General features: G+C 61.9%; 2 protein-coding genes across 2 annotated transcripts; one reads left to right on the forward strand and one right to left on the reverse strand.

Moving 5' to 3' along the window:
• Positions 1-5: 5 nt before the first annotated feature.
• On the reverse strand, positions 6-3,883 carry PSMC5 (proteasome 26S subunit, ATPase 5). Its single transcript, XM_027905799.1, has 12 exons — positions 3,756-3,883; positions 3,142-3,213; positions 2,946-3,015; positions 2,741-2,838; positions 2,369-2,425; positions 2,025-2,255; positions 1,819-1,945; positions 1,539-1,729; positions 1,359-1,457; positions 1,165-1,275; positions 1,008-1,094; positions 6-706 (listed from the first exon to the last, which is right to left on the reverse strand). The coding sequence occupies exons 1-12, from the start codon at positions 3,792-3,794 to the stop codon at positions 653-655; spliced, it is 1,236 nt and encodes a 411-aa protein (XP_027761600.1). The 5' UTR covers positions 3,795-3,883; the 3' UTR covers positions 6-652.
• A 359-nt stretch (positions 3,884-4,242) lies between these two features.
• Positions 4,243-10,427, forward strand: FTSJ3 (FtsJ RNA methyltransferase homolog 3). Its single transcript, XM_027905805.1, has 21 exons — positions 4,243-4,322; positions 4,421-4,526; positions 4,686-4,732; positions 4,904-4,983; positions 5,100-5,199; positions 5,459-5,653; positions 5,760-5,875; positions 6,473-6,577; positions 6,678-6,778; positions 6,858-6,938; positions 7,011-7,178; positions 7,471-7,606; positions 7,687-7,892; positions 7,992-8,115; positions 8,210-8,303; positions 8,621-8,771; positions 8,871-8,947; positions 9,027-9,129; positions 9,231-9,414; positions 9,503-9,597; positions 9,872-10,427. Exons 1-21 carry the CDS (start codon positions 4,256-4,258, stop codon positions 10,059-10,061), a joined length of 2,526 nt encoding a protein of 841 aa, XP_027761606.1. The 5' UTR covers positions 4,243-4,255; the 3' UTR covers positions 10,062-10,427.
• Positions 10,428-10,663: the final 236 nt, after the last annotated feature.

Raw genomic sequence — 10,663 nt, forward strand, 5'->3', positions numbered from 1 at the left:
GGAAGCGTTTTGTACAGTGGGTTTGTATTTGATTAATATATTGAGTTCCTCTTCCCTGCACTTGTGGCCCGGGCTCTGCAGGGAGCTCAGGGTGTGCTCCAAGGCTCCCTTACGACAAGGAGCCAAGGGTTCAGGTTAAGTGTTTGACAATCAGTTCATTCCTCCACCCCCTCCCCCCTGTTTTACATAATTAGTGATGCGTCTTGAGGGGGCAGAGGGGGTAGCTCTGCCCACGGGAGCCTGGGGGCAGTGGGGTCACTGGGCACCAAGAACTGGAGATAACTGGGGAGGGAGGGGATCACTGCCACCCCCTGCCAGTTCCCTTGAAGTGCCTTGGCCCCCCACCTGCAGGCTCCCAAGGGGAGGGGGGGCGTTTACATATTCCCAGGGTGTTCCCAGGCTCAGGGGTGCCTGCTCTGCCTCTCGTGTAACCTTTTTTTTTTTTTTTTTTTTTGGTCTATTTTGGATATTTTTTAATAAAACCAGTTAGCAGCAGCACTGTGGGGGTGTGTTGAGTCCTGCAGCTCTGGGGGGAGGGGGGGGGAAACTGTGTCGAGTCCTGGCCCCACCCTGTCCCCAAATCAGTGCCCAGGCCTGGCCTCAGTTGCGCTTTATTCAAGTGACAGCACACAGAGCAGCTCCAGCCCCACCATTACTTCCACAGCTTCTTGATGGACATGTTCTTCTCACTGTCCTTCTGCATCACCTGGGTGGGGATGGGGGAAGGGTTGGTTGCAGTGTGCAGCCCCCAGACTGGGTGCCAACAACCCCCCCCAAAACACCAGACCTCAGCCCTGCACCAGGAAGGCACAGCAGCCTGGCTCTGGCTGGGCCCCATCAGCCTCTTCCACATCACTGACAGCAAACAACGCTGTTGTTTGTCCCCACTGCTGACCCCCCTCCAAGCCCTGCAGCTCTCAAGTCCTGGCAGACAGTGCCCAGGACACTTTGTGCTACCAAAACCCACCCTCACCCCCTGTTTTGCCTCCCCACCCCCCCACACTTACCTTGGCCACAGCCATTTCAAAGTCCTCCTGCGTGACGTGCACCCTCCTCTCCCTCAGCGCGTACATTCCTGCTTCTGTGCACACGCCCTGGGGGGGACAGGCTGTCACACACCGCTCCCCAGTGCCCCCCAGTGCCACCCCAGTGCCCCCAGCTCACCTTCACCTCCGCGCCCGACGCCCCCGGCATCAGCTCGGCGATCTTGCGCAGGTTGATGCCCCGCGTCAGGTTCATTTTGCGGGAGTGGATCTTGAGGATGTCCAGGCGGGCCTGGAGCAGTGGGGGTTAGTGCCATGGGGATGGGGACAGCAGGGGACAGGTAGAGCTCAGGAGGACCCTCACCCTCCACGTACCTCCTCGTTGGGAGGGGGGAACTCGATCTTCCTGTCGATGCGGCCGGGGCGCAGCAAAGCCGAGTCCAGGATGTCGATGCGGTTCGTGGCCATGATCACCTGCACGGGGACGGCAGCTGTCACCACTGTGGGGCCAGCAGGACGCGTCCCTGTCCCCAGGCGGGGCTGGCACTCTCCTACCTTGATGTTCTTGGTGGCCTCGAAGCCATCCAGCTGGTTGAGGAGCTCCAGCATGGTGCGCTGCACCTCGCTGTCCCCGCCCGAGCCGCCCTCCAGGCGGGACGAGCCGATGGAGTCGATCTCATCCATGAAGATGATGGAGGGCGCATGTTCCCGGGCCATCACGAACAGCTCCCGCACCATGCGGGCACCTGCAGGGTCACAGGGCTGAGCCTGGCACTGTGACCGCCCAGGGGGACAGCCCTGATGTCCCCTGTCCCTCCCTTGAGCCACCTCTTACCTTCCCCAATGAACTTCTGCACCAGCTCGGAGCCCGACACGCGGATGAAGGTGCAGTCGGTGTGATGGGCCACGGCCCTGGCCAGCAAGGTCTTGCCTGTGCCGGGGGGGCCATAGAGCAGCACCCCCTGAAAGGGCCACACAAGACACTTCAGACCCCGAAGGGGACATGGGGACAACCCCCCAGGGCCCCCCAGCAGCACTTACCTTGGGCTGGGCAATGCCCAGCGCCTCGAAGAGCTCCGGGTGCTTCACAGGCAGCTCAATCACTTCCTTGATCTCTTTGATCTGCTTGTCCAGGCCTCCGATCATCTCGTACGTGGAGTCCGGGACCTTCTCCACCATCATCAGGGACACCAGCGGGTCCACCTTGTTGGGCAGGATCTTGTGCAGGGTGTAGCTGTCGTTCCGCAGGGCCACGCGGCAGTTCGGGGTCACCTGTGGGGACACAGAGGGGGCATTGGTGTCCCTGCCAGCCCCAGGGGGGATCAGTGTCCCTGCCAGCCCCATGAGACCAGTCAGGACCCCTCCCACGGCCCCAGGATCCTCACGTCGTTGATGTCGATGTTCTTGTCCACGTCTACCACAAACTTCCCCTCGGGGTGCACCTGGAAGGCAGAGATGTCACTGTGAGTTATTTCTCTGGGAAGCTCCCTGCTTTGTGCCCAATATCCACCAGGAACATATAGCTAAGGAGCTCAACCACCACTAAACACCTTATAGCCCCTCCCGCCTCTCACCAGCCTGGGGAAGATCTGGGCCCAGCAGAGCCATCCTGCAGACAAAGAGCTCCCACTCCACATCTCCGAGATGTCACATCCCCCCACCTCATGCTCCCACTTGCTGTGACCCCCCCTGAGCTCACAGGCTCTCTCAGCCCCCACCCCAGCCCTGACCACCCTCGGGACAGCTCGGCCTCGCACCTTGACAAGCACTTTCTTCTTGTCCATGGCTCTCACCACCTCTCCCACGTAGGATCCCTGCTCCTGCAGCAGCTGCAGCTCCTCCCGCAGCAGCCGCACTGCGGGGAGGGACAGAGCTCAGCACCAGGCTCTGCCTGGGGCAGAGGGGCAGCACAAGGGGCACAGCAGCCCCCAGTGAGGAGGAGGAGGAGGGTGCAGGCCGTACCCTTGGCGTTCAGCTCGTTCCTCTGCGCCTGCAGCCGCCGCAGGTTCTGGCTCTTCTCGTTCACGATGAGCTGTGGGGACAGAGCCTGGATGAGCCCTTGGGCTCCATCCTGGGCACCAGCACTGGCACCGTTATCACGGCAGCTGTGGGGACACGGCCACACTGCCCTGGTGTCCCCAGGCAGGACAGGGCTCACCTGCAGCTCCTCGATCTTGGACAGGTAGTACTGCCGCAGCCCCGAGCCGCCCTTCCCATCGTCCATCTCCATCTGGGAGAGAGCACAGCTCAGTGGCACCGACCCCTAGACCCACCCTGACTCCCGTGGGCCGGGTCGTGCACCCCCCTTTCCCTAACCCCTCCATCCTCTGCTCCCCGGTTCCCAATTCTATTCGCATCTCTCCTGGGCCCCCTTTTTTCCATCCTCTATCCCCGCAGTCCCCAATTCCCCTCCCGACCCCCTCGACCTGGGTCCTGGATCCAGTTCCCTTCCCCACTCTGACCCCCCAACCCCAATTCCCCCCCACCCGGCTCCTGGATCCCCCTTTTCCCTTCCCCTCCATTCTCTGCCCCTTGGTAGCCAATTCCCACCTTGGTCCCTCCTGGATCTCCCCCTTCCCTCTCCCCCACCCTCACAATCCCGCCGTGCCTGGTCCCGCACCCTCCCGGGGGGGCCGAGGCGAGACCCGCCGAGTCACGGCGCGGCCATGCCCGGGGCAGTGCGGGTCGCAGCAGAGCCGTGGGGCCGCACAGAGCACCCCGAGCCCCCCGCCCGCCCGCCCGCAGCCCCGGCCCGGCCGGGCCCGGCCCCACCTGCTCGGGCCCGTCCAGCGCCATCTTCTCCGCCGGCATCGACCCCAACAAAGATGGCGCCCCCCGCCTTCCGCTGCCCGGCCCCTGCGCGCCTGGCGCGATGGCGTCACTTCCTGTCCCAGAGGCACCGGAGGACACTCCCTTACTTCCGGGATGCAGGGCGCCGCCATCTTGGCGTGGTCAGAGGTGATTCCCCCCGTGTTGTAAGGCGCCGGAGGGGACGGAGAGGGTTGTGGACGCGCCTCCGAGGGGACACGTGATCGTTCCACGAGCCTCCCGTTGCCGTTCCCCTTCTCTCGTCGCCCTCGGCAGCCCGTCTGGCCGCGGCGGAGGGGGGGTGCCACTCCCAAGATGGCGGCTAGAAAGGGACCAACCGGAAGTTGTTGGGTGTGCGCGGGGCACGCCGGGAAGGGAAGGGCCTGTGGGCACGCGGCGGCCCCGGGAGCGGGAGCGGGAGCAGGACCGGGATCGGGATTGGGATCGGCCCCCCCGCCGCCGCCATGGGCAAGAAAAGCAAACTGGGAAAGAGCCGGCGGGACAAGTTCTACCACCTGGCCAAGGAGACCGGTGAGGGGCCTGCCCGGCGCTGGGGGCGGGGGGGTTGCAGCCCCCTGTCACCCAGGTAACCCCCGGTAATCCCCGGTGTGTCCCCGGTGTGCCCCCAGGGTTCCGCTCCCGCTCGTCCTTCAAGCTGCTCCAGCTCAATCGGAAGTTCCAGTTCCTGCAGAAGGCCCGGGCTCTGCTGGATCTGTGTGCGGCCCCTGGCGGGTGGTGAGTGGCGTCCTGATGTCCCCAGCTGCCCAGGGACACTGTCACAGGGTCCTGTGTGTGCCCTGTCGCTGTGTCTGTGTCCTCCATCCCAAATCCCCGCAGCACAGTCCAAGGCTGGGGGTTCTCCTGGGTGGTTTCACTGCTCTCTTCTCTTTCCAGGCTTCAGGTGGCTTCCAAATTCATGCCGGTGTCCAGCCTGATCATTGGTGAGTGGGGGGATCTGGTAGGAACGAGGGGCAGGGGCATCCACCACTGCCCCTGGAAATGACAGGGAAAGGATTGGGGATCCTGGGAGGAGAAGAGGATGGGCGGGGGAGCCGTGTGGGGTGGGCTGGAGCCTGGTTTTGAGGGGCTGGGATGTCCTTCATCGTCCCCAGGAGTGGATTTGGTCCCCATCAAGCCCATCCCCAACGTGGTGACGCTGCAGGAGGACATCACCACCGAGAAATGCCGCCAGGTGAGTCCCTCCCCCGGGTGTCCCCTGCCGCCCTGGGGCTCAGGGCAGGTCATGGCCCACCCCACCCACTCAGGTGGAGGTCCCAGGAGGGATCCTGAGCGTCCCTGTCCCCCCAGGCCCTGCGCAAGGAGCTGCAGACGTGGAAGGTGGACGTGGTGCTGAACGACGGGGCGCCCAACGTGGGGGCCAGCTGGGTGCACGACGCCTACTCCCAAGGTGGGGCTGCTCTGGGGGCACCAGGGGTGTACCAGTGAGAGGTGGGTGGTTGCTCTTAGGGCCACAGGATGGTTTGAGTCGGAAGGGATGTTAAAGACCTTTCACTTCCCACCCCCTGCCACGGGCAGGGACATTTTCCACCAGCCCAGGTTGCTCCAAGCCCCGTCCAACCTGGCCTTGGACATTTCCAGGGATCCAGGGGCAGCCACAGCTTCTCTGGGAAGGTCACACCTTCATTCCCTCTTCTCTCCTGCTCCAGCCAACCTGACCCTCATGGCCCTGAAACTGGCCTGTGAGTTCCTCTGCAAGGGCGGCTGGTTCATCACCAAGGTTTTCCGTTCCCGGGACTACCAGCCCCTCCTGTGGATCTTCCAGCAGTTCTTCCAGAAGGTCCAGGCCACCAAGCCCCAGGCCTCCCGCAACGAGTCCGCTGAGATCTTTGTGGTGTGCCAGGGTGAGCACCTGGGGGGCACCTGCAGCTGCTGGGGGAACCTGCTGATGGCTCTGCTCCCTCCCTCCCAGGAGGAGGGGCTCTGATGGCTCTGATCTCTTCCTCCCAGGTTACCAGGCTCCAGATAAAATTGATAGCAAGTTTTTTGACCCCAAATATGCTTTCAAGGAGGTGGAGGTCCAGACCAAGTCTGTCAGCGAGCTGGTCAGCAAGAAGAAACCAAAGGTAATGAGCAAGGGCCAAACACACAAACGGGAGTGGGGCTGAAGAGATTGTAATGAGCAGAATTGATCAGGAAATGATCAGGAAAATTAAAGATGCAGAGTGGTGGGAGAACTAGTTTTGGGGAGGTTTTCAGTCCTAGAAGTTGCTGCAGCAATGGTCAAACAGAGATATAACTTGTGAGACTGGGAATGGGTCAGTTAAATCTTGCAGTTAAACCCGTCAGTTCAACTCCCTACAAGCATTGACCACTGGGTTTGTGTCCTTATGAGGTGTTTTTAGGACAGTAAAGGTCGCGTCAGGTGGTTTTAACTGGGCATGGAGCTGACACAAATCTCTCACTGTCAGCTTCTCTGTGCCTGGGGTGGGACTGGGGGATGCTGTGGAGCTGCTGGGTTGGGGCTGGTGGACTCATGTGGCCTCACAGAATCGCTGAGGTTTGAAAACACCTCTGAGCTCATCAAATCCAACCATTACACACGTTCAGGTGGGCGTTGCAGCCGCACACGAGTTAGGTCACACCATCCATCTTTCAGGGCTGGTGGCAGCTGCTCGGTTGTGCCCTGCCCTGGTCCCCCCACAGCCCCTTTTCCCCCACAGGCAGAAGGTTATGCTGATGGGGACATGACCCTCTACCACCGGTTCACCCTCATGGACTTCCTCAAGGCTCCCAACCCCGTGGACTTCCTCTCCAAGGCCAACGAGGTGCGTGCCTGAAGGGAGGGGCACCCTTGGAGCTCAGAGGGATGAAAAGAGGGAGGGGAGGCTGGGGTTTAACACCCCCCTTTCCCTGTGCCCTGCCCAGATCACGCTGGGGAATGGGGAGCTGGAGAACCACAGCTCCACCACCGAGGAGCTGCGCCAGTGCTGCAAGGACATCCGCGTCCTGGGGCGCAAGGAGCTCAGGTACTGCAGGGACTGGGACAGGCAGACACACCAGCTGGGCATAGGGGGGGATATCTAACAGTTTGCCCCCTCCCAACAGAGCCCTGCTGAATTGGAGGACAAAGCTGCGTCGGTTTTTGGCCAAAAAGCTGAAGGAGCAGGCGAAGGAGCTGGATATCAAGTAGGAGCAAACAGCAGGGGTGGGATGGGTCTGTGCCCAGCACAGCTGCTCTGAGCTCCTTCCTTTTGGCAGCCTGAGCTCTGGGGAGGAGGAGGAAGGCAGAGAGGAGGAGGAGAAGAAAGAGAAGAAGATGGTGCCAAATGCTGAAGCGGAGGAGGTGGAGAAGGAAGAGAAGGAGGAGGAGGAGGTGGAGCTGGCATTGGCAGAGATGAAGGCCAAGGAGCTGGCGGAGTTGAAGAGGTAAAAAGATCTCAGGGAGGAGAGATGGAGGAGTACAGGGAGCTCGAGCCATGGGTACAGAGGTGGGACTGTCAGAGCCTGTTCCTGTGACAGTGGGTGGTTTGTGGGTCTGGAGTCCTTGGGCTCCTCTGCTCCTGCAAGCAACCGAAGCTGGAGATCCCCTTTGTCCCTGGGTTGGGGACTCTCCCCAGAGGGTGTCAGTGCTGCCGAGGGACACGTGGCACCACTGTGGCAGCGCATGAGCCTCTGGGGCGTGTGTGGCAGTGTGGCCTCACTCCTTTATCTCTCTCAGAAAGAAGAAGAAGATCCTGAAGGAGCAGCGAAAGCAGCGTGAGCGTGTAGAGCTGAAGATGGACCTGCCTGGCGTGTCCATCGCTGACGATGGCGACACCAGCATGTTCTCCCTCCGGAGCATCCACAGGACCCCGGTGCGTGGTGGGGGAGGCTCCCCAGGACCACCAGGGCTGGGACAGTGCCTGACTGGTGCCTTGTCTGACTTGTGTTGCAGCTGCTGGACGAGTTGTCCCGGGGGGACATGGCCTCAGCAGACGCCCTCCTGGAGATGGGCCCTGGGGACGATGACATTTATGTGTCAGATCATGAGGAAGGGGATGATGTGTCCCTGGCCAGCGACCTGGACCCCGAGGAGCTGCTGGAGATCGAGGCCCGGCAGCGCAAGCTGGAGCGGGAGAGGCGGGAGCAGGGTGGGAAGAGGTGAGAATGGGAGAGGCCTCCCTGGAGCAGCTCCAGGATCCAGCAGTGGGCACACGCTCTCCTGGGTGGGGACACCAATCCTGCTGCTCCTTGTCACAGGGCGAAGTTTAAGCAGAAGGAAGAAGAAAAGGAAGAAGAGGAGGAAGAGGAGAATCCCCTGCTGGTGCCCCTGGAGGAGAAGTCAGTGCTGGAGGAGCGACAGACCAGCCTGTGGTTCGGGAAGGTGAGTCCCCACTGGGACAGAAATGGTGGGGCAGCCTCAGGCCCAGCAGCTCCTCAGGGCTGCCCTGTGTCTGAGCCGCTGCTCCCCATCCCAGGACGCCTTTGCTGGCATCGAGGATGATGCAGATGAGGACCTGGAGCTGGGGCAGGCCCAGATGTTGGCTGAGAGACAGCGCGAGTCCCAGAGAGGTGAGGGGGGTGAATCACTGTAGGAGGGCACTGAGGGACAGTCCCACAGCCTAGTCTGGGGTTAAGATCCAACCACGATGGGGATGCTGCCCTGAGGAGTTTCGTGGAATGGTTGGTTTGTTGGAAAAACCTTAAAGGTCATCCAGTTCCAACCTGTGCCGTAGGCAGGGACACCTTTCACTAGGCCAGAGACTGTTCCCAGCCTGTGTTGTTAAAGATCTGTCATTAGTGCAGTGTTAATGAGCAGGATCTCTAGAGGAATGGTCTGCAGTGGGGTCTCCCTTGACCCTTTCTCACCCAGTGGTTCCCATTCCCAGACAAAGCAACGAAGAAAGGGCAGAAGAAGAAGCAGGTGCTCCAGGAGGAGGCTCCAGCCGAGCCCCCACCAGCCACAGACACAGCACCTGGCACTGTTAAAGCACAGGATGAGCAGAGCAGCGACGATGACAGCAGCAGTGATGAGGAGAGGTGAGGGCTGGGAAGGGAGTCAGGATGTTCTCCCCTGCTCCAGAGTCCTGGTGAACTGGAAGATGAGGACCCCAGCCCTGACCACGCTCCTCTCCACAGGCCACCAACAGCAATGAGGAGCAAGCGGGGCCGTGTCGAGCCGTGTGGCTTTGAGGTGGTGCCCATTGAGAACCCAGGTGAGGGGGAGGCCCTGTGAGTCCCTCTTTAGGGACAGGAGGCAGGGCCAGGCCAAGCTTTAACACGTCCATCCCGCAGTGAAAAGAGCCCGTGTCCTGGACGCAGAGGGCCTCGCCCTCGGCTCCGTCATCGCCACCTCCAGAAAGGCCCGGCGGGACCTCATCGACGACTCCTTCAACAGGTACCGGGCACGGGGGGGCTGCAGGCGTCGTTCTCCAGCAGGAGGTGGTGGATGAACCAAGGTGGGGACCCCTTGTCACCTGAGCGCCCCCCTTCCCCCAGGTATTCCTACAACGAGGACGAGGGGGAGCTGCCCGAGTGGTTCACGGAGGAGGAGAAGCAGCACCGGCGCAAGCAGGTGCCCGTGGACCGGCAGACGGTGGAGGCCTATCGGCAGCGCTGGCGCGAGATCAACGCCCGCCCCATCAAGAAGGTGGCGGAGGCCAAGGCCCGCAAGAAGCGGCGGGTGAGTGGGGCTGTGGGGCCAAATCCCTCTCCTGGCTGCTCCCTCCCTGCTCCGACCGCCCTGTCCCTCATCCTCGCTGTCCCCACAGATGCTGAAGAAGATGGAGCAGATGAAGAAGAAGGCGGAGGCCGTGGTGGACACGGTGGACATCTCGGAGCGGGAGAAGGTGGCCCAGCTGCGGCGGTGAGTGGCCAAGCTGGGGTGCAGCTCCTTCCCGTGGCGCTGGGCTGGTTGGTGAGGCCGTGTCCCTGCAGCCACGGTGTGGGGACGGCTCTGTGTGTCACCCAGCCAGGCTGCAGCCAGGGGTGGCAGAACAAAGAGGGGCACCCCAGCCTGGGCACTGAGCCCAGAGGGTGGGTGGGGCCTAATAATGATTTTAGGGCCAAAAACCAAACTGCTGGAGCCAAGTTGGGCCTGGCACTGGGACTTGCTCTCACCTTTCACTCTTCTCCCACAGCATCTACAAGAAGGCCGGGCTGGCCAAGGAGAAGCGACAGGTCACCTACCTGGTGGCTAAGAAGGGTGTAGGACCCCGTGTGCGCCGCCCCCGCGGCGTCAAGGGCCAGTTCAAGGTCGTCGACAGCCGCCTCAAGAAGGATGTGAGGGCTCAGAAACGCAAAGAGCAGAAGAAAAAGCGCCACAAGTGATGTGGGACCGACTCCGTCCCCGGCGAGGGACTCGGCTCAGGGCACGGGGCAGGGCTGGCTCCCGTCCTCCATCGCTGTCCCCTGCCCTGGGGACAGGACTGGCACTCGACCACGCACTGCTGTTAGTCTCTTAGCCCGTGCCTTGATGTGACAGTGCCTCCTGCCCTCCCCTAGGGCACGGAGGGTTTAATTGGCCTCAGCTCTGCTGCATGGCCACATCTCCAGTCTCACCTGCTGGCTCTGCTGAGATTCACCCTGTGGAGATCACGGGAGCATCCACGCCAGCCCTGGCTGTCCCCAGACGGATTGTGGCTCTGGGGGATATCCCTGGGCCATATTTGTCACCGAGGTGGCAGGACAGTGGATGCAGAGCCCTGAGGCAGGGGCGGTTGGTCTGCACAGAGAAGCTGCTTGGTGACAGCAGAATTAATCCCTGGTCTGAGGCTGCCCCAGGCTGTGTCCTGCACTGGGGGGAGGGGAGGGGCCTGTGCTGGCACTGCCATGTCCCTCCGTGTGCCATGGGACAGGCAGAGAGAGGACTGGTGGGTGGGCTTTGTGTTTTTGCTCATGGCCTTGAGAGCCCATTGCCCTCAGCCCACCTC

Source organism: Empidonax traillii, unplaced genomic scaffold (assembly GCF_003031625.1).
Source record: "Empidonax traillii isolate 1590-97213 ecotype Southwest subspecies unplaced genomic scaffold, ASM303162v1 scaffold1210:size234205, whole genome shotgun sequence".
Classification (NCBI taxonomy): Eukaryota; Metazoa; Chordata; class Aves; order Passeriformes; family Tyrannidae; genus Empidonax; species Empidonax traillii.

Bases quoted from the DNA above. Each gene is read 5' to 3' on its own strand.
- FTSJ3 (XM_027905805.1), top strand. From the start codon at position 4,256: ATGGGCAAGAAAAGCAAACTGGGAAAGAGCCGGCGGGACAAGTTCTAC. The intron at 4,323-4,420 runs GTGAGGGGCCTG...GTGTGCCCCCAG, and splicing joins CCACCTGGCCAAGGAGACCG to GGTTCCGCTCCCGCTCGTCC. The intron at 5,200-5,458 runs GTGGGGCTGCTC...CTCCTGCTCCAG, and splicing joins GCACGACGCCTACTCCCAAG to CCAACCTGACCCTCATGGCC.
- PSMC5 (XM_027905799.1), bottom strand. From the start codon at position 3,794: ATGCCGGCGGAGAAGATGGCGCTGGACGGGCCCGAGCAG. The intron at 3,016-3,141 runs GTGAGCCCTGTC...CTGTCCCCACAG, and splicing joins CCAAGATCGAGGAGCTGCAG to CTCATCGTGAACGAGAAGAG. The intron at 2,256-2,368 runs GTGAGGATCCTG...GTGTCCCCACAG, and splicing joins AGAACATCGACATCAACGAC to GTGACCCCGAACTGCCGCGT.